General features: G+C 34.7%; 2 protein-coding genes across 6 annotated transcripts; one reads left to right on the forward strand and one right to left on the reverse strand.

Annotated features, from left to right (window-relative positions):
• The first annotated feature begins 6,868 nt into the window (after positions 1-6,868).
• Positions 6,869-13,073, forward strand: LOC109175982 (sodium/hydrogen exchanger 2-like). 2 transcript variants are annotated; one of them, XM_019325376.1, is made up of 15 exons: positions 6,869-7,170; positions 7,354-7,631; positions 7,770-7,888; positions 8,636-8,733; positions 9,709-9,768; positions 9,881-9,927; positions 10,011-10,205; positions 10,298-10,344; positions 10,651-10,717; positions 10,826-10,926; positions 11,091-11,192; positions 11,302-11,440; positions 11,515-11,577; positions 11,765-11,848; positions 12,360-13,073. In XM_019325376.1, the coding sequence occupies exons 2-15, from the start codon at positions 7,458-7,460 to the stop codon at positions 12,672-12,674; spliced, it is 1,611 nt and encodes a 536-aa protein (XP_019180921.1). In that variant the 5' UTR covers positions 6,869-7,170; positions 7,354-7,457; the 3' UTR covers positions 12,675-13,073. The 2 variants fall into 2 exon arrangements, with proteins under 2 accessions (XP_019180921.1, XP_019180922.1); XM_019325377.1 differs by having other exon boundaries at positions 7,332-7,631; positions 12,360-12,911.
• A 612-nt stretch (positions 13,074-13,685) lies between these two features.
• LOC109175983 (vesicle-associated protein 2-2-like) lies at positions 13,686-18,668 on the reverse strand. Of its 4 annotated transcripts, none has more exons than XM_019325380.1 (10): positions 18,565-18,643; positions 18,212-18,308; positions 17,848-17,909; positions 17,090-17,160; positions 16,759-16,840; positions 16,141-16,253; positions 15,873-16,055; positions 14,675-15,427; positions 14,402-14,479; positions 13,686-14,018 (listed from the first exon to the last, which is right to left on the reverse strand). In XM_019325380.1, exons 3-10 carry the CDS (start codon positions 17,897-17,899, stop codon positions 13,905-13,907), a joined length of 1,446 nt encoding a protein of 481 aa, XP_019180925.1. In that variant the 5' UTR covers positions 17,900-17,909; positions 18,212-18,308; positions 18,565-18,643; the 3' UTR covers positions 13,686-13,904. The 4 variants fall into 4 exon arrangements, with proteins under 4 accessions (XP_019180925.1, XP_019180924.1, XP_019180923.1 ...); XM_019325379.1 differs by having other exon boundaries at positions 17,848-17,918; XM_019325378.1 differs by lacking the exon at positions 18,212-18,308 and having other exon boundaries at positions 17,848-17,918; positions 18,565-18,668.
• Between the last annotated feature and the right edge of the window lie 3,430 nt (positions 18,669-22,098).

Raw genomic sequence — 22,098 nt, forward strand, 5'->3', positions numbered from 1 at the left:
AGAATAGGCAAGGAATAGAATAGGATTTGTATTCTATTGTTTGGTTCGCGGAAGGAATAGACTTTAGGAATTATATTACAGTGTTTGGTTGATTTAAGGAATAGAAATGAAATATGTTTTAAAAGACATAAATACCCTTATAAAAATATGTGATGGTGGCGATGGTGACGGTGGTGGTGGTGGTGCTAGGGTGGTAGTGGTGGTGGTGGCGGTGGCAGTGGTGGGGGCGACGGTGGTGGTGTTGACGGTGACGGTTGTGGCAGTGGTGGTGGGGGCAGCGACGGTTGTGGCGGTGGTGGTGGTGGTGGTGGTGGTGGCGGTGGCGGTGACGATGGTGGTGGCGGTGGCGGTGGTGGTGGTGGTAATGGTGGTGGTGGCGGTGGTAGTGGTGGGGGCGGCGGCGGTGGTGGGGGTGGTGACGGTTGTGACGATGGTGGTGGTGGTGGCGGCGCGGCGATGGTGATGGTGGTGGTGGTGGTGGTGGCAGCGGTGATGGTGGTGGTGGTGGCGGCGGCGGTGATGGTGGTGGTGGCAGTGGTGGGGGTGACGGTGGTGGTGTTGACGGTGACGGTTGTGGCAGTGGTGGTGGGGGCAGCGACGGTTGTGGCGGTGGTGGTGCTGTGTGGTGGTTCTGGTGGCGGTGGCGGGGATGATGGTGGTGGCGATGGCGGTGGTGGTGATGGTGGCGGTGGCGGTGGTGGTAGTGGTGGTGGCGACGGTGGCAGTGGTGGGGGCGGCGGCGGTGGTGGGGCCGGTGACGGTTGTGGCGATGGTGGTGGTGGTGGCGGCGGCGGTGATGGTGGTGGTGGCGGCGGCGGCGGTGATGGTGGTGGTGGCGGCGGCGACGATGGTGGTGGTGGCGGCAGCGATGGTGGTGGCGGCGGCAGCGATGGTGGTGGCGGCGACGACGGTGGTGAAATAGGATAAATTTATATATATGATAAAAAAAATTAGGTTAAAGAAAGGGGTAAAAAAAGAAATAGATTCTAAAATCTATTCCTGAGCGTTCAGTAATAGGCTAATACCAGGGGGGGGCCTAGTAATAGCTATTACCTTATTTGAGGTAATAGGCTATTACCAGGAATATTATTCCTGGTAATAGAAATGGTTACCAAACAATGGAATAGGCCTATTACTGGGAATGCTATGCCATTCCCGGCCTATTCCGTGAACCAAACGGGCCATAAAGGTACATCTTTTGAGGGATTAGTGGGATTACTGTGCTAGGTCGCCCTATGATAGCATGATGTACCCAACAAAAAATAAATAATGTTATACGGAGTAATATGTAAACATATGGCCAAGATCAATTTAAATAAGTTCCTAAATAATGAACGGACGAGCGGGTGAAATATGATTCTCATTTTATTATAAAGTTATTCACGAGTTTGATTTTTGCTAATACTTTATCGGTTTAACTTGTTGCATATGATATTCTCACTTAGTAAATACGCGCGGATAATGACTTGCGAGGTTCCCTCGTTACATAAAAAATAAATTAAAAAAAGATTTAAATTAAAAATCAATTAGAGTAATACATACGTGTCAAACTTTAATACTAAATAATAATTTGTTAAATTTTAATTATAATTATTACAAAATTGAATACAAATATTTTTAAAAATTGTAATAAAACATAATAAATCTCAATACAGGTTATATTCATGCTTTATGTCTATTTTTTCTGTTAATTTTTGTTACATATTATACTATAAGAGTTGTACTATATAATTTTTTTGACAAAAATATCTCAACTGTTATAACTTTGTTATCTTTTCCAATGACTATTACCATGCACATGTATATACAATATCTTTTCTTATATTTTTTAATGGTAATAATGTATATAAACATTATATAAGAAATAATTATCCGCATGGGCAGCTCAACTGGTTATAAAGATGAAACTTTGAAAGAATGACCAAATTTACATCCTCCCAAATGCTCTGTTGGGTAATTTTATATAAGAAATAATTTTATTTTAATTAAATATTACCATAATTATATTTGGTAATTTAGTCATTTCTAACCTTCTTATTTTAATAATATTAATCATACCATTATTATTATTAAAATGATCAACTATACTATTAATATAATATAAATTCTCTATAATTATGATTTTTTAAAAAATATATAAACTATTTTATAAAAAATATATTTTTAATATAAATAAAATTTAACATTAAATATTAATATTAGACATATATTTTTGTGCATTTATAAAATACTAGTCTTATCAATAAGGCTTAAATTTTGAAGTCAAACTAGTGAATAATTTGCTGGGATTTGATTGCCGACAGAACCAACGGCGATGAGATAGAATCTATCCCAAAATTATAATAAGTCATTAAGTCCTGATTCCTGAAACGACCAAAATTCCTCCAAGGTCCTTAATCATTTTTTTTTTTTAAAATACTACCATAAGAAATTATTGGTTTTAAGAATCAAATAACCTATTTTTTTTTTATGAATGATACTGACTCTATTATAATGTAGTATCTGTTCATAACAATTTTTTTAATCTGTTGAAGCACAAAAAAGTCAATAACGCCTTTTTCAACCTACTGAAGCACAAAGAGCCAATAACACCTCCACTGAGGCTCAAACTTACAACCTCCCATATGGGAGTCCAATCCGGATGTCATTAAACCACGAGGTCTAGGCTCAAGTAATCTATTTTAATCAAGCCATTAGTGCAATTGATCCATGTTATTATTATTACCAATTTTACACGCGCATTATACGACGACTGATTTAATGTCAATGCTTATATTTAAATAAGTAATTCAACGTATACCATTATATAAGAGAAGTTCATTATAGTCTACATTAAAATTAATGTTTGATTTGCATTTTTCTAAAAACAATTATCTAAATGCTTATTGTAGTTGGCATGGTATTAGGTAGTAGATACTACTTTTGTTTGAAATTACTCTAAGTTTTGTTAATTTGCTTTTGGATATGTTTGTCATTGTCTGCGTCTTCTTTGCTTGTCCTTTTTTTTTTTTGTTTTTTTTTTTATAGTATCTCATGTATAATTGGGTTAGTGGTGCAAGTTTGTAAAATGAACATATTTAATCTAATTAGTTTTATTACATTAAAGAAATATATGCATAGAATTCTTAAGTTAATTCCATTATACTAATATTTATAAAATTTATCCCGTTATTTTTTAACCATTAATTATCATACATTGATATATCAAATTAGTCATCAACACTTATCGGTTGTCTTCATAAGAAAAAAAGTGATTTTTTTTTTTTTAAATCTAACACTTAAATAAATTCATATAAATATTAATAACTTGTTAAATGTATAATATTTGAACTTTTTTTTTAATGCTACTGACTCTATTACATTGTAGTATCTATTTAAATATACTTTCTCAACTTAATGAAGCATAAAGACTCAACAACGCCTCCATTGAGACTCGATCTAATGACCTTCCACATGAACTTAATTGTATATTATTTGTAATTAAATTATTACCTATTCGTTGAATTGAAATGATTTATTTAAATTCAAATGTCATATGAAATTGAATGACTTTTCCTAGTTGTAAATTGTCCGAATACACCGAACCTTAACGAAGAATGCAGATAAAGGGTTTCAAACTTTCCATGGATCCATGCATTCTTCCATAAATTTACATGTGGGACAAGAAAAACATGAACATGATTTGACAGGTTAAAACATCTGTCAATTGCTCAATAATACAACTGGCAAGTATTTATCAAATCATAGTCCAACACCCATTTTGATTTTATTTTTTCTTTTTAAATAACCAAAGTTTATGACTTTTAACAAATTATATTTTGAACCCTATAAATACATTATGAGACCGGTAAAAATATTAAATTTAGCTTCAAAAGTCAAAATCAAATTGTACACTTTCGAAATCAGATCAAGCTAATATAATTTTGAGACTCAGTATAAATACACTTATGAAATTGAGTCAATCTAGCTTTTAAAATTCAACACAAAACTATACATTAATGTGCTTAATAAGCTCAACTCAAACTCAAACTCAAACCGTCAATGTTTGTAGGGGTTAGCGAAATCAAACTCCCATCCTGCCACTAAAAAGCAAGTCTTAAATGAAACTTATCATCCACTAGATCAATGCATTGAGATTATTTATTTTCTAATAACTCGTATTTTCAGACTTCACCAGTATTGAAATATTAGAATTTTAGATTCCTTGAACTTGCCCTTTAGACCCATGAAGAAATATAGTAATATACCTTCTTCGCATAAAGACCCCAACACTATATTGCCTGTAATTTTACTAAAAGATCATATAACTTTTAAGTGTTGCTGCTCATCCGCTAAAATATTAACATGGGTCCATTTTAAAATTTTATTTGATTTCTTCTCCGGCTGGTAAAGTCTATTGTTTTTTTCCTTGAAGATTTGTTTAGTGATAATAAATAGAAAAAGGACAAGAAATGGTGGGCATGGATGCCGGGTCGGCCATGAGCCCTTGACAGAAAACTGCAAGCCTAGCTTGCAGGCAGTGCTAGCTTATCCGATTATCACCATATCACATGTGGTGGAGGAGAGAAGGGCATCTGCTTATACAAGATGGACCGCTTTGAATTGACAAGTAGATCTCATATGTTTTTCCATTCAATTCAATTACCTAGTCTTTGTTACGTTTTGTTCATTGTTGCAAAAATTGCGCCTAGGTAGTACTGGATCGCGTCGAGAAATACTGAAATCGACTTTCTCTGTGGCTGAGCGTCTAAGTGGCCTCCTAAACGATCTAAACGGTCGAATCTCGATTTATTTTAACAAATAATTTTTAAAAAAATTTTAAAATAATTTTAAAAATCGAGCGCCTAACGTATTTTTCAACACTAGTTTTGTTTTGTAACATGTTGCAATTAACTACAACAATTCAATTATGAATTCTCTTCTTCTCCTCGTATTGGAAAAGACATCTTCTCTTCATCATTCCTGTTGCTATCTTAGGTTATTAAATGCTTGGTGGCAAATGTTGGAAACTTGGGGGGAGAATGGCTGCGGGGATTGAATGACGTACGGGTATCATAGTCGTCTGCTTGGTGGCAAATATAATGTTGGAAAATGATATTTTTACCTGAGTAGGTTAGTGAGTTTGACAAATTGATAGCATTAGCTAATTCTAAAAAAATATTTGGTAAATTAATTGTTAGCTGATAGTTGATTACATACAAAATGACTTTCTCAAAAAGTTTATCTAAAAATCTGCTTTGAGCATCTTTTTGAATTTTAGCGTTTTAGAGCACTAAGCTGTTACAAAAAGATAATCAATCAACATTCATATGGTTATTTAATCAAGTCAAACAAGTCAAAATTGACTGATAAGCTAATTATATTACCAAACGTGTCTATATTTTTAAAATGTTGCTGTGACGTGTTTTATTTTTATTTTTTTAAAATCTTGATAGTTAATACTTTTAGTTGGGCATTTTTAAAAATCTAGCTTTTTGTTGTCCATTATGAAGTCCAACTCATAACATTCACTTATTATTGAAGTAGCGGTATATTTGAACTTGACTAAAGACCGTTATGTTTCACCTAAAGCACAAAAGACCATTGCATTTAGCGCATGAGAATCCGGGCTAATCACCAAAGGACTACGAATGAAAAACAACATATTATTAAGTTATAAGAGATTCACACCTTCTCATCTATACCTACAAGTATCTTCATTTGAATTTTACTTAAAAAAATTGATTAACTTTTATATAGTAAAATATATAAAAGAATAAAAGATGACATGGGATACCATGTCGATGAATTTTAATATCTTTAAAAAAACTAAATATATTGACTCAGTATTGAATGTATGTTTATTATTGAATATATTTAAACAAATCGTTATCATGTTATCTAATTTAGAACGAAATCATACAAGTTTTGTCTATATTAAAACCTAAATGTATAAAATTAGGCGTTAAAAATCTTATTTGTATCTTTAAATTTATATATTTAATTTAAGTTTTGTTAAAAATCAGTACATATTTTTGGCAATTTGCTGTAATTAAGGGATGTTTTTATATTCCACGCGTTATTCCGAACAATGATGGTCTTATTGGCAGCCACGTTCTCTTCTGCTTCTTCATAATCTTTTCGTTATTTATTTTTTAAATAAATTAAGTTTTTCACTATCATTCAAATATATCATAATTTAAAACATATAATTGCATAGAAAAAAAATGAAGAAGCAGATATTAAAAATTCATGCAGTAAAACCCTTTTAAATATGATTCACGTGATAAAAATATCTTACTAGTTACGAGTACAGAGTTTAAACTCTATAAGGGGGTGTTTGGTTGGCATAAATTACATTGAAATTCAATTGTAATGAAATGAAATGATAAACTACATTGTTTGATTAGCGGGAATTACAACTCCATGGAACTACAATTCATTCAATATAATAAATTGCAATTCAATGAATTCATCCATATAATGTAAAGGGAAAATGACATATTCTCTTTGAATGTTATTATTAATATTATTATACAATACTATTTTAGTTTTTATATCTCCTCTCCTATTTCTGTTATTTTTTTCTATCAAATAATATAATTGTAATTATTACTTTATTCATATCTTATTCTTTTCTCTCTTAATTCCTTTTTTCCCACCAAAGGGCTTTTAAAAATTGTCGGAACATTTTAATTTAAGCGGATCATAAAATAGCTAATAGTAGTTTCAGATTTTTTGAAACATAAAAGACAGAATGGGTTAATGGGTCCCACCATAGCACAACATCAACAATTGAGGCGCTGCCACTTGTCCCACGGGGTTCAAAGAGTGGCTGAGATCGCCGTTCTGGGTTTTGAAGTTGAGTCTCTTTCTCCATGCCAGCCAAACTATATATTCCTCCATTTCTCTCTCCTCTTGACTGCTTATTACTCAATTCTTCCTCTCTCTCTCTCTAGAGGAATCGGTTCCTTCGAAAGTGATTTGGCGAAATTCGCTTTTAAGAGGCTAAAAGCTCGTGACTGTAGAAGAAGCAAAGTTTTTTGGAGTTTCAGGATTTGGCTTCTCCGTGGCTGGAGTTTTCAACAGATTGTTGAGGATTTCATCCAATTTGAGATCCGGTTGAACTTCGCGGTGTTTTTCTAGCTCTGTTTCAGGCTTTCAGCGCTGCTCTGAGTCCGATTTGCTCCGGTAAGTACTTCAGCTTCGTACGTGTTTGTGTTTGTAGAAGTGAAGTGCACGCTTCATTTTGTGAAGTTTCGTGTGATTCTCTGATCTAAGCAGTTCAATCTCTGTTGTATATGCACGTGATATGTGTATAAGCCCTTGAGTGCATATTAAAGTTGTTTCAGTTTCTGATTTTGTGGAAAACAGGAGCGGATACCGTATGAAATTGCGAGAATTTCGAGTTGAAGTGCTGGAGAAACTTGCTTGTTTAGTGGTGAATTGCTGAAGATTTTGTAAAAGGAGTTGGGAAAATGGGAGTTGACGTTGGGACACTGTTGTCGAAGATGAATATGTTAACGACCTCCGATCATGGCTCAGTGGTGTCCATAAACATATTTGTGGCTCTTATCTGTGCGTGTATCATTATTGGCCATCTCTTGGAAGAAAGCCGTTGGATGAATGAATCCATTACTGCTCTCATGATTGTGAGTTTGAAATGTTTAGTGTTTGTGTGTGTGTGCCAGTGTCCATTGATTGCTTGATTGCTGTTGAGAATTAGTTAAGTTCTGTTTTTTTTTTTTTTTTTTTTTTTTTTTCATGTATTTTGGTTTTCTGGCTGGCAGGGAATATGTACTGGTGTTGTTATTCTACTTACCTCCGGAGGAACAAGCTCGCATATTTTAGTTTTCAGTGAAGATCTTTTCTTCATCTATCTTCTTCCACCAATCATTTTTAATGCCGGGTATGCTGTCTTTTATGTGATTTTATTATAGTAGATGACTTTTGTACTCAGTGAAATATATTCATTTTTTTAATGGTGTCAAACATTTCCTTTGTGCTTATGGTTTAAGAAATTCTGCCAAAGTGGTGCATAATTAGGTCATTTTTTTTTTTTTGGATTGGCAGGGTTTTCATCACATTAACTTTCTGCCATTGCAATCAATGAAGTTGAAAATCACATAGGGAGATTTTTGAAAATCACGCATCTCTTCCACTTTTTTGTTTCCATTTATTATTTGTTCACAAACGGTACCGAATCTTTTGCTTCCAGAATAGGGGGTGGCATAGAAACAAATAGGCCACTAGCATTAATGAATTGGAAAATGTGGTTTTCTCTTTTCCTATATATAAAATTTATTATGTCACACTGCCGCTATGGAGTATTATAGAAAATGACCAAATATCTAAAGTTGAAAATTTTGTTTAATTTAAGATAATCTCTCAAGAGGTCTGTTTTTTAGCAAGAACTTAGGTGGTTATCAATTATATTGTATCTGATAATAGTTTCTTTTATCTTCATTTTGCAAACTTTACATTACATTTTGAGTTAGTTTGCACACTTTTTCTCATTGAAGCCTTATTTCATCAATCACACAAATTTTCTCTTTGAAGCAGTATTATCTAATATATTTTGTTTTAACTGGCTGCTACTATTATTTAAATTGCATCAATTACTCATTTTCATTTTCGCCCTTTGCAATGTTGACAGGTTTCAGGTGAAAAAGAAGCAATTTTTTCGTAATATCTCAACTATTATGCTTTTTGGAGCACTTGGTACCTTGATATCCTTCATCATCATATCATTGGGTAAGCTACTCTGTCTACATGTATTCCTCATTTCCTTGTAATTTTTATTAAGTAAGCTAAAACTTCTGAATCATCATCATTAACATTCCAGTCTCTTTCTCTATCCAGTTGTTTCAATCCATATTTCTTTCTGTTGCATCCCTGTGGAGCTTGTTTGTCGTCAGACAAAAGTAAATGTTCAATGTTGCCATGGAAAGCATTTCAGTGTTACTTAGCTGATAGCTTGATACACACTTAGGAGAAGTGGCTAGAATAGCTACACTGAGATCTTCCTTTACAAGTTTTAAATACTAACTTCACTTTCCACTTCCTCAATTGCTATTGAGTGTAGAAAAGATTGTACATATGAAGTACTTTTACTTTTCTTTTTTTATTCTTCTTCTTCTCTTGGGTACATTGGACACTCAATCTAGTTTTATGTTCTTAGAAAACGATTTACCTTGCCTCATATTCTAGCAGCTCCCCTAAGCCTCAGAGTGGGTCATGTAACAATGATGTTCCTTCTAGAGCATCTTGACAAGGTTGCCAAGTGGTTGCTACACTGGATTCAATCCTGATAGATATGCTGAATCCTCTTGACCCAAACCCGATTCACAGATGAAGGCATGAAGCTACTTATAGCAATTAGTCTTTTAGCATGCAGCAGTTTGAAATGACTTATAACACTACCTCATTGATTTGTAGCAGTTTCCTATGACATTTCCTTGACTGTTGCTGTTCCTTACACTTTTAGCCATGCATAAACTTGTAATAGTGCTCTACCTCATGAAATTCGGATAGTCACATTAATTTTTTCTGTAAAAATAAAGAAGTAAAAAATGCAACAATGTCAAAGGTCTTGTATGACGTATGTTCTCTTGATTTGTCATTTCAAGGGTGTGAGGGTAAATTTATAATACACAGGTAGACAAAACTCTACTGACTTGTTTTCATGATGGTTTTATTAGTAATGAATATCCTTTTTTATTTAACCAGGAGCTATTGGCATCTTCAAAAAAATGAATATTGGCTCTCTCGAGTTAGGAGATTATCTTGGTACTCCTGCTTCCTCTTCCTTTTTTTTTTTTTTTTTGGTTGGTTGTTTTTTGAAATGGTGATATGATTTCTGCTTCTGTCTCCTAATCAATCTGTCTATTTCTGTATCCAGCAATTGGAGCAATTTTCTCTGCAACAGATTCTGTGTGCACTTTGCAAGTAAGTATACCGCTGTCATACCTTTGGGAGGTTGGAGTACTAAACATTTTTACCCAACCTTATGTATTTTGTTGATTATATAGGTACTCAATCAGGATGAAACACCTCTACTCTACAGTCTAGTTTTTGGGGAAGGAGTTGTAAATGATGCCACGTCCATTGTCCTTTTCAATGCAGTTCAGAACTTTGACTTATCTAACATAAACTCTTTGGTGGTTCTGCAATTATTTGGAAACTTTCTGTACTTATTTATCTTGAGCACTCTCCTTGGAGTCGTCGTGAGTCTCTCTCCCCTAGTACAGTATAAGATATTTTGATCATTGATTGATGTGATGATAAGTTGATAACATTTGATTCTCATCTGCTGCAGGCTGGTTTGCTGAGTGCATATGTTATTAAGAAGCTCTACTTTGGAAGGTTTGAAAATAATTTAACTTGTAAATGTGTTTTCACAAACCTATTGTAGGATGTCTGTAATTACCAAAGTATGGGACACCAGTTTTTGTCTATGAGAGTGAAAGAGGAATTTGACATTATGAATATGCTTTTAACACAATGAAGAGTGCTGTCTGTTCTCATGATATGTGGATTGCATCAGATTCTGTATGCCAAAGAAAGAACTCACAAATGTCTGGGAGCAATTAACATGTCACTTTGTTTTCTTTTATTTTTTATTTTTAAAACAAAACTACTACATATTGCTAACTGTGTTGTGTATTCTAGGCATTCCACTGATCGTGAGGTTGCTATTATGATTTGTATGGCTTATTTATCATATATGCTCTCTGAAGTAAGTGTTCCTAAACATCCCCAACTCTGTTAAATTTAGTTTCTTATTATTTTTCATGGAGTAATTAGGAGTGTAATTATTCTTGCACTGACAATTAATATTTTGCAGTTATTTTCTTTAAGTGCCATCCTCACTGTCTTCTTCTCTGGGATTGTGATGTCACATTACACCTGGCACAATGTCACTGAAAGTTCTAGAGTCACAACCAAGTATGTCATTCTATAACAATCTCAAGTTATTTACGAGTTACTCTCTGCTGCTTTTTTTTTTTTTTTTTTTTTTTTTTTTTTTTTTTTTTTTTTTTTTTCTGGAAGCAGATTAGAAGTTGTAGTGGTGACTATCTTTAATGTATTGTGTTCAACTTATTTTGCAGGCATGCATTTGCTACATTGTCGTTTATTGCTGAGATATTTATATTCCTTTATGTTGGAATGGATGCTTTAGACATTGAAAAATGGAAGTTTGTAAGTGACAGGTATGCTTTCCATCATTTAAGAAGCTTGTCTCATGGTAAAACTATTTATAGATGGAGTTTTAACAATTGCTCGGTGGATGCCTTACTTTTCACAATTCTTTCATTTCAGCCCCGGAACATCAGTTGAGGTTAGCTCAATACTTTTGGGTCTGGTTTTGGTTGGAAGAGCAGCTTTTGTATTCCCCTTATCATTTTTGTCCAACTTGATCAAGAAGTCCCGGGGTGAAAAGATTGGATTTAGGCAGCAGGTATGAGTCTAAAACATCCAACTTGTGCTTATTTTTCTATTTATATGGTTCACTGATTTACTTTACTTTTACAGTTTATAATATGGTGGGCTGGGCTTATGCGAGGTGCTGTTTCAATGGCTCTTGCATATAACCAGGTAAGATGTGTGGCTCTCTATATTTGATGAATATGTTGTCTGATGCAGATAATGGACATATAAACGTAGACTAGCAATTATAGTTCTACTTATGCTACCTTTCAGTAGTTTCCCATCATATCATCGCTGCGGGAGTGCCTTGAGGACTAGGTTTCTTATCTTAATTTATTTACATAATATTCTGCAGTTTACAAGGTCTGGCTACACCCAGTTACGTGAGAATGCAATAATGATCACGAGCACAATTACAGTTGTTCTTTTCAGCACTGTGGTAAGGCACTCTCATCTTCAGTTAACATTTTGCTGTGCCAGTATATATCATTAAAGCAGTTTTACTCTGTATACCACAACAATGATAACCAGCCTATATTTTAGTTAACACAGGCCTTGACGTGATTGTTCACGTGGCCGCTACTTCAATATTTTCATGTGGTATAAAATAAATCTAAAGAGAGTGCACAATAAAAAACAAAAACAACAAGTGTTGTCTTTGGCAAAAGTTGTCAATGGTTCTAATTCAAACCAAATAGCCATGTTTGGCAATTGGCTGTTCGCGGTTAACTGATTGTGTTAAAACGCAAAAAATTGGCGGATTTGCCATTTACCAAATAGGGCCAAAGAGAATATAGAATATGGCATGAAACCAATGTTGGGGTGCTCCTTGTCTAATTATCCAATCAATTGTTCATTGAAACTATACGATAAAGTATCTAGTGATTCTTTGTCCTTTTTAATTAATATTAATAGGATCTTGCATCTAAATCCTGTTGGGGCTCGTACAGGTTTTTGGTTTGATAACCAAACCTTTGATCAGGGTCTTGCTGCCCACACCAAAACACCTAAACAGAATGGTGTCTTCTGAACCAGTCACTCCAAAATCCTTCACTGTGCCTCTTCTGGATTCAGAGGCCGACCTAGATGGCCATGTGCCACGTCCAAACAGCTTGCGCATGCTGCTGACAACACCATCTCACACGGCCCACTACTATTGGAGAAAATTCGACGATGCATTCATGCGACCTGTCTTTGGTGGACGAGGCTTTGTACCATATGTCCCTGGCTCACCTACTGAACAGAATGAACCACAATGGCAGTGAAAGAGAAGCACTGTACTACACTATATGCCCCGTGAACAGAATGAACAACAATGGGCGCACTGAAAGAGTGCACTATCTGCCCGCCCATCCTCGACATGGGAAAAAAGTTTTACTTTGGTTGCATTTTGTAGTTTTGTTTCCTGTTAATATTTTTTGTATGTCTGAGTAAATCAGCAATGATAGCATTAGGGTGTCGACTTTATAGATTGGCAAGTAGAAGTGTGCTTATTTTTGGTATGATTTCACTTTTCAGTTAGTTCTTTACTGTGGGCAACACTGAGCCATTCATCAGTATATGGCATTTGCTAAATTCCCAATTCAGAGGCCTTTCTATAAACCACCAAATGGGTGTGTAATTTGTATGTAAACGTCTCCATGTTGTATTTAAACATTTCTGAATTTTTATTTATTGATTTATTTTATTTATTGCAAGGAAGACACAAATCCATCTTTCTTTATGTTGTTAACTCTCAGTTTGGTTCTACCAATGGTGACCTTTTTAAAACCTTTTTTTTATTGTTTCCTTTCAAAAATTATAAAGAAAAATCTTATTGAGACGTTCAAAACAATAACAATATTGACTATAAATTAATTAAGTAATAAAATACATAAAAACATAAATTTTATTTAAAAATATTACTTTACTTTGTATTATTTATATCAAAATTATATTTTATATTAAAATAATTAAAATATAAAATAATATTGTGTAGAATATTCAGAAAATACAAATTTTAGATATAAAATATTCAGAAAATACAAATTTTAGATATAAAATATTCAGAAAATATTATAAAATTTGGTGCAAAATAATATTTTAGATTGGAGATGGTATAACCGTATAACTCCATTTTATTTTATTACTCTGTATTATCTAATAACTTGCAAGTTGCAACCGATTAAAGTTACATATGGTACAATAACAAAACATTTTGTAACAGATAATTAACAGTAAGAACTAAACTGAACATTTTAAAATAAAAACTTCATTTTTGGGTTGCTATTGCTAGGAACACATTTCACATGCAATATTTATCTTATTAAAAAAATATAGAAGGACCTCTTCAGTCTTCACCATTCAATTCAGGAAAGCATTTCCCCATTTGAATAATCGACAAGAGTACAATACCACTGCTACAGTTACACATGTTTAAGAGTGAGTAAAGGGGTTTAACTTAACTTCCGAAAAGCTTCCAACAACCCGGTCTGGAATCATGACGTTCTCTTCCATTAAGCACGCAAGAGGAACCCCACAGCCAAACCTACCAGTGCTGTCATGCAAAGAAATAGAGGGGGAAATCCCACTTGAACTTTCCTTACACCTGTCTTTTTCCTAAACAAAACCTGCAAAATATCAAAACCCCAAATTTTACAGAAATACAACAATCTTTGGTAGCAATACACCAATCATTATATTGGGGACCATGGTCCACATTGCAAGGTGTACCACTAACGTACATGTTCAATTTTTTAAGGTTAACTTTTAATGTACTGTAAGTTCATTTTTAATATACTAACTAAAAAATGAACATTCAATATACTAAAAATGAACATTTATGTGTGATCCACCTTACACTGTAGATCATGGTCCACAGTATAATTTGCCGCCTAACGCTGCCTTGGTTATTATCAAGGAAAACAGTCAATAGACATTGGATTTCTATAATAATCCCATTCATAGTTGAGAGAAAGATAAGAGAGAGAGAGAGAGAGAGAGAGAGAGAGACCAATTCCCGCTTTAGATTTTCCTTCTCTAGAGCAATATTTTCCTTTTCTTGGTTTAGCTTTGAAATTGCATGTTCCGCCTGTAATGAACATTTCATAAGTTCCTAGTTCATGCATTCTGATGAATAATGAAACAAATGGGCAATATGTAGCAACACTTGAAATTAAGGAAGAGGAGATTGTGAAGGACCAAACTGCAAAATTTCCTTCAGTAATAAGAATGTTGGCCAAATTAGGAAAGCGGGAATCGATAAATCAAGAAAGAGAATATTAACCTCAATTAGCTTTGAATTCAGTGCACCTAGCTTTGAATTCAGTGCACCTAGCTTTGCATTCAACTCCTCAATGTCTTTGGAAAATGTTACTTTTTTTGTTTCTACATCCTCAGATGATATTAACTCTGCCTGTAGCTTTGGCTTCAACTCCTCAGTGTCTTTGGAAAATGCTACTTTTATTGATTCCAAACCATTCAGAGATCTTGGTTCTACACCTAGCTTCGGCTTCAACTCCTTAAAGTCTTTTAAAGATGTCACTTTTATTGTTTCCATGTCCTCCACAGATCTTGGCTCTACACCTAGCTTTGCCTTCAACTCCTCAAAGTCTTTTGAAAATGTTACTTTTGTTGCTTCCACATCCTCCAGAGATCTTTGCTCTGCACCTAGCTTTGCCTTCACCTCCTCAAAGTCTTTTGAAAACGTTACATTTGTTGTTTCCACATCCTCCACAGATCTTTGCTCTACACCTAGTTTTGCCTTCATCTCCTCAAAGTTTTTGGAAAACGTTACGTTTGTTGTTTCCACATCCTCCACAGATCTTCGCTCTACACCTAGTTTTGCCTTCATCTCCTCAAAGTTTTTGGAAAACGTCACTTTCATTGTAGTAACATCCTCCAAAGAACTTGATTCTGCAAGCTCATCACTACTGATATCATTCTTAGGATGTGCCAAGTCTGCAATTTCCATAACATTTCCTAACCTTGGATCCTCTTTGCCAGCAGCATTTTTGGTATCCTCACTGTTATCAATTAGCTGCATTGGGAAACAAATTCAGATCGTTCATTGGAAATTCAGCATAATGTGTTAGCAAGAAAACATTTGTCTGGTTCTGTAGTCTATTACTCTATTTCACATCAAGACCATTTCAAGAATGAGACTGCCTTGGAGTCTATTGGTTAAGACTTACAATGGCAATGACAACTTACTACAGAGTTATATCTGATAATACTATCAGTTCATTAAAAATAAAATTAAAAAAAAAAAAAAAAAAAAAAAAAAAAAAAAAAAAAAAAAAAAAAAAAACAGAGTTACAACAATATACAGGCACAACAGTGTGAAACCGGAGATGGATTTGTCTGGAGTTGTAACTTTTTCTGATGGCTTATTTTAAACTCACAAGACAAAGAAACAACACTACTTATCCAAATTTGGCTAACTATTTGCATGGAGGTTAAGTTACAATGATCTATTATAGTACCGTATGAGGTGGAGGTAGGTTTTCAACTCCAATTGGCAACTTTTCCTTCAAAATCGAAGTATTGTCTGGAGACTCTTCCTTTAGGACTCCATTAACAGGCTGCAAAACTGGAGACTGAGGTGGGCTGATCAGAAAGACCCTTAACTTGTTCTCTTGGATGTACTTCCCTTCATCTTTTGCGAACTAATGAGAGGAACAAAATATTTAAATTGAGAAACAACTAGATAGTAATAGTAATAGAACATTGATTGTGGTATCAGAATGTTACCATTTCAGGCATAACTTCCTCCATCTTCCCAAAGGGGACAACTGTGCTCTGAACCAAAAATTTATCCTTGCATTGCATATCAAATGGAGCTGCACTCTGAGCTTGCATAGTAACTTCATTACAAAAGAAGATATGTGCCGGTTAGGACATTTAAGAAACACAAACTGATATATATTAGAATAGTCAGTAAAAGCTGATGAGAAAAATGGATACTAGTCTGTAGCTTCTGGAGCACATAAATTAGATGTCAGTGCAGATAGAGTATGGAATCACAAAGATTTTAGTCATCCCAAATAGGTGCCCTCCTAAAAGAGAGCATTAGGTTAAGTTTGAGATAAATTTTACAGCATTCATTCTATTATAAAGCCAGTACTCTCATAATAATAATAATAATAATAATAATAATAATAATAATAACAGTACACTTAAATACAACACAGCTGTTTGTTGGAAATACAATGCCACAACACTTAACAAGGCTAAATTTCCAATAGATATTTGTACTTTGTTCCTAAATATAGATCAAGAACTCACATAAAAGCAGTATACCCAGATATAAGCATAATTGCTGAAACTTACACACTATATAAGAAACATAAAATAGGGGAATTCGTATACCTCTGAAATCAAGTGTTGCTTTTGGCTTGATGATGCCTATATTGGGTCGCACACAGTATTTCTTAGGTGATGTTGTCTTCACCTACAAAATAACCAGATTGCCATTGGTCTACATAGAAAAGAGTGGAATGCACTCATTCTCACATAACATCTTCAATAAAGGGAAATAAAAAGGAATCATTGTTACATAACTTGTATCAGGGTTTATTTCTGTTAGAGAACAGTCACATACAGATGAGCGAGGTACAAGATTAATTAAATAATTGGAATGAGCAGAAATTAATTCCATAGAAACCCCACATCATTTGGTAAAAATTGAAATTCACTTCACCTTAAAAGCTACATATTGATCTGTAATGTTGGTTAAGTGAACAACACATGAGCTTTGTTTCGTCACCTCAACTAAAACAAGAAAAAGAGTGTCAGAACATAAGAGCATTCAAATGAAATTATGAAAGGCACAAAATACATCTAATGGTAAGCTTATAATATATGAAAAACATAACAGAGAAAGACAGAATAACCTTAAGATGTTAAAAAGGATGATCAAACAAGGCAAAACAGGCAGAGAAAAGAACCATGATATTCATACTTCATACTGATACAAAACATACTAGGCTACTAGCAGCTACAAAGCCTACAAGTCTCAAATCACTCATTCCGCAAATTACTAAAACATAAATAATGTGCCACCAAGAATAAAAGAAGATAAGGCCAAACAAGCTATAAAATTTGTAATATATATGTTCTATTAGCAGGGCCAGTTCCTCTGGAACACAAGCAGAAAGCATGGAGAGTTAAGCAGTGTAATCTGCAGTGATATAGCTGAATCATAGCTGTGCAACAGATTTAGTATATGTCTGTCAATCACAAAACTGAAATCCTCATTACACTTCACAGATGATCTATCATCCAAATGAAATTAATCATTTTAAGTCACAAGTACATCGATTTTTTCCTTTGGAGATAAAGATTTTCTTCACTCAATAGCCATGAAATACTACATGATCCAGATAGCAAAGTACAAAAATTGAATGAATGCCAAGGTTTTTCCTCTCATAATCAGACAACAAATTTTAATGAACTTACAAGTGAACTTGAGTTCAGGAGGCTGAATCACCACCAGCTGTCTGCCTGTCATTCTTCCTCACCTGAAATCCCTATGATGTAACCACACTACAACTTACTACTGGCAATCAGGAAATCTAAATCCACACTCTTATGTCAAGAGGAATGGGCAAAAAGAAAAAGCTCAATGCAATTCAGATACAGCGAAAATGAACCAATAATTTCATATTTTTCAATTGTCGTTCTTAAAATCATCAACTAAACAGTGCTCGATTTCAACTCAAATCCCCCCAAAAGCAAACAATCACTTGCAGACAACTCGAGCCAAACAAACATTCAGCAACGCAAATGTGAAAACCGAAATCAAACATTCACTAAAAAATACCTCAACTCAACAGATCCACACTCTGAAAAGACGCTTATAGGTAAGGATGTATGCACCTATGTCTACCAAACAAGTACTTCCTCCTCTGTACCAGTACCTATATACACGCACATACGCCACCATGTAACCACCAAAACGACCGGAAAAACTTCAATTACACGAATCGCATTGCTCAGAAAATCAGAAATAATCAACTAAATGTACGAATTCCAGATGTAACAGCAGTGATCAAGGACACAACGTACAATTTACTCCAAATTTAAAAGCAATAAATCTATTAAAAATAGCAAAAATATAAACACACATACAGTATGTATAAAATATATACATACATTGTAGAGAGAGAAACTTACAGGAAATCGTTGGTTTGAAGGGAGAGAGAAATGGAAGATTAGTTGAGGTGGTGGGCTGGTGGTTTCAGACTTTCAGTAGTAGTAAAGGCTTTAGTGAGATTTTGTAATGGAGCGGTTGAAACTCCGTGCAAAGATTCGCCGTTACGGAACGGAACGAAGATAGTGAAATGGGGTGACTTTATTAACCGGGAAAAAAATCAATAAATAAAAAATAAAAATTTAAATTGTGCATTTACTCAGTTTTAAAAATGGAAATGTCAAACACCTTGTGCTTAAATGTCACCTTTGTGACTCGAATATCACATAATCGAGAACCTGGTAGTGGGGTGCGATGGTATTGACTATTTGGTCTACATTACTTACAGAGCGTTTGGTTGGAGGGATTTTAAATTCACTTCCCACTTAATTCCCACCTAATTCCAAAGGCCATTAAATTCCGTAGTTTGGTTGGAGGGAATTGCAATTCCCCCATTTTTATGGAATTAAAATCTCATGTCCCTCCTGGTATTTTAATTCCTGAGATTTTAGGAAGAAAAAAAATACTGATGAGACAAAATTACCCTTTTCTTTTTTAACCTAAAATGAATGTCTAAACGCTCTGTTAGCGAAAGTATAGAACATATACTACTACTATAGTCAATACTTTTTAAAAAATACGACATGTAGTCCTACTTCATACCTCCAACTTCTACTCCCTTTCACAAATTCTTGATGTAGACATTTTTCTTGAAACACACGTGATGAAAATATTATATCCTTATTTTTCACGTCATGGAGTAAAAGTAATTGAGTAAAATTTGATAGTACATGTAATAGAACTTATACTTTTTTTTATTTAATCAAATAATCAATACAAATAGCACATAAATGAGTGGTCGAGTATGTGAAACATGATTCTCGTACTAAAAAGTTATGAGTTTGATTCTTGTTAATATTATCTCTGTGCAATTTATCTCTCATATGTGGTTTACAGGCTATGGGATAGTGGATGTGTTATCTTGTCACACACACAACAAAAAAATCAATACAAATACTTTGATAAGATTTTATATTTCTAAAAATACAAGTAACACTTTCCATAAATTATGTATGAGTATTTTTCATTTTTGGTATAATTTATTGCTCAAATGGATAATTTATGCAATTCCTTCTTAGGTTAATAATTCATTGCTCAAATGGATATTCTTGAATGAATTTTAAATGACATTTAATTCCATATTTTAGAATATCCATTTGAGCAATGAATTATTAACCTAAGAAGGAATTGCATAAAATCTTTATAATTTGTTAAAAAAAAAAAAAAAAAAAAAAAAAAAAAACAAAGGAAACTAGCATTATCCAGAATTCAGAAATCAGAACATCACAAATAAAGGAAGGAGTACCACCCTAGTCTCCAAACCCCTTGGTCCGTCTGGAAACTTTTTTTTTTTTTTTTGAAAGTAAACTGCTGCATATATTAATTGATCAAAGCCGAAATAAAGGTAGGAGGATCATCCTCTCGCACCAAAGAGTTCGCCTGTAACAAGGCTGACTGAGCTAACGAATGAGCTATAACATTCAAAGTACGAGGAATATAAATAACTGAACAGGAAACTAAAGAGTTCATCAAGTCTCGACATGCTGAAACAACTAAACCATCATACGTGCGAAACTCCGTCGCTGAAATTCCAAGTGCGTGACACAGATTTGAACAATCTGACCGTAACACCACCTCTGTGACACACGATCCCTGAGCCAGGACAGGGCCTCCTTACAAGCATAAGTCTCCGCCATAAATGGTCCCTGACATAACGGTAAAGGGCCGTTATTGGCTGCGATAAAATTCCCATTTGCATCTTGTAGAACAATGCCAAATGTTCCCTCCCTTGTTGACGCCGTATATGCTGCATCAAAGGAGGGCCACGCCGTAGACTGCCCAGCAGCGGCGACAGTATGCTGTCCAGTAGCGGCCGAATGTGTGGTGATCTGCTACTGCCTCTCCGTGCGTAACGTAGCCGCACGCCACGCGGACAGCGACGCCAACGCCTTCTCATACACGAGCCGCGGTTTATCCATTTTACGTTCCCACACCGCCGTATTCCGTTGTAATCAAATATTGTACATAATGGCCACCATAGCAGCAAATTGAGTTTCATCAATATTTTGTAGTAATAACTCCAGCCATACGCCAAAGTCATCATCCACCGTACTCTGCACAACAAAGCCCGAAATATCCCATACACATTTAGAATAGTCACATTGAACCAAAGAGTGTAAAATATTTTCAGGACAAAGAGCACACAATGGGCATGCTAGTGGGACTTCTACCCTCCTATTATATAAATTCGTGGTTGTGGGTAGCACTCCTCTCACCGCCCTCCACAAAAAAACCTTCCACTTAGGAGGTGCCTTCAGGTTCCAAATTCTATTCCAAGATGAGAAACCATTCTGGGGTATAATAACGGTTCCCATTAAATTACGGTAAGCGGCTTTTACTGTATAAACTCCCTTTGGGTCCCCATGCCAATACAACATATCATCATAGGCAGGACTAATAGGAATTTCTGAAATACGCTCCACATCCTCAGCCGTAAAAAATTCATTAAGCAAAGGGATATCCCAGGTAGAGGATGCCGGGTCTATCAACGCCGAAACTTTCACCTCGCCAAGGTATGGTGGCTTTTCTGTTATAATTCTTGGTTCTGGAGGACTGTGGACTGGCGCAGATCCCAATGATTGGGTATCAGTTTACCTGGGAAAAAGGGGAAGGCACGGAGAATTGGGTGGAGGAGAAGTTTGATAGAGTTGTGGCGAGTGATGGGTGGCGTGAGGTGGTGGAGGGAGCTCGGGTCTATAATATATTGACGAGGAGATCGGACCATTCGGCTCTCTTCCTAGATATACGACCAGGTGGGGGAACTTAATATCTCTAAAACCATGTACTAACATTGATTGTTTATTTAGCACCATGAATTAAAATATGGTCCATTTGAGCTATTATACTCTAAATTATTTTTTATTTATCATTTTTAACAAGTTTTTAACAATTAACACATCTAATTTGCTTACATGGAAAAATAAAATAAGAACAAAATGCTTACATGTTTTTTTTTTTCATCTAACTTGCTATTTTAGTCACTTTTTTTTTCTGCAAAAAAAAAAAAAAAAAAATCAATTTTTTGTACGTATTTTCAATTATGTTGATCTCTTCTACGAATTTTTACGTATTCTCTTTGTAGTTGTGTTACTTGTTTGGTTATTTTTCGCGAACATATATTATTTATTGTTCACGAACGAATTGTGATCCTGAACATGTCCATATGTTTGGTTATTTAGCATTCGTGAACATGTTCAATAATGTTAATGAACATGTTCGTGAATGTGTTCGTTAATGTTAACAAACACGTTCGTGAACGTTAACAAACACTAATGAACGCTTAACAAACGAATACGAACATGATTTTAAAAACCTTAACAAACGAACACGTACACAAACACTCAAAAAACCTTAACAAACGAACACGAACAACCCCCGTTCGTTTATGTTCGGTTAAT

This window comes from Ipomoea nil, unplaced genomic scaffold (assembly GCF_001879475.1).
Source record: "Ipomoea nil cultivar Tokyo-kokei standard unplaced genomic scaffold, Asagao_1.1 scaffold0688, whole genome shotgun sequence".
NCBI lineage: Eukaryota > Viridiplantae > Streptophyta > Magnoliopsida > Solanales > Convolvulaceae > Ipomoea > Ipomoea nil.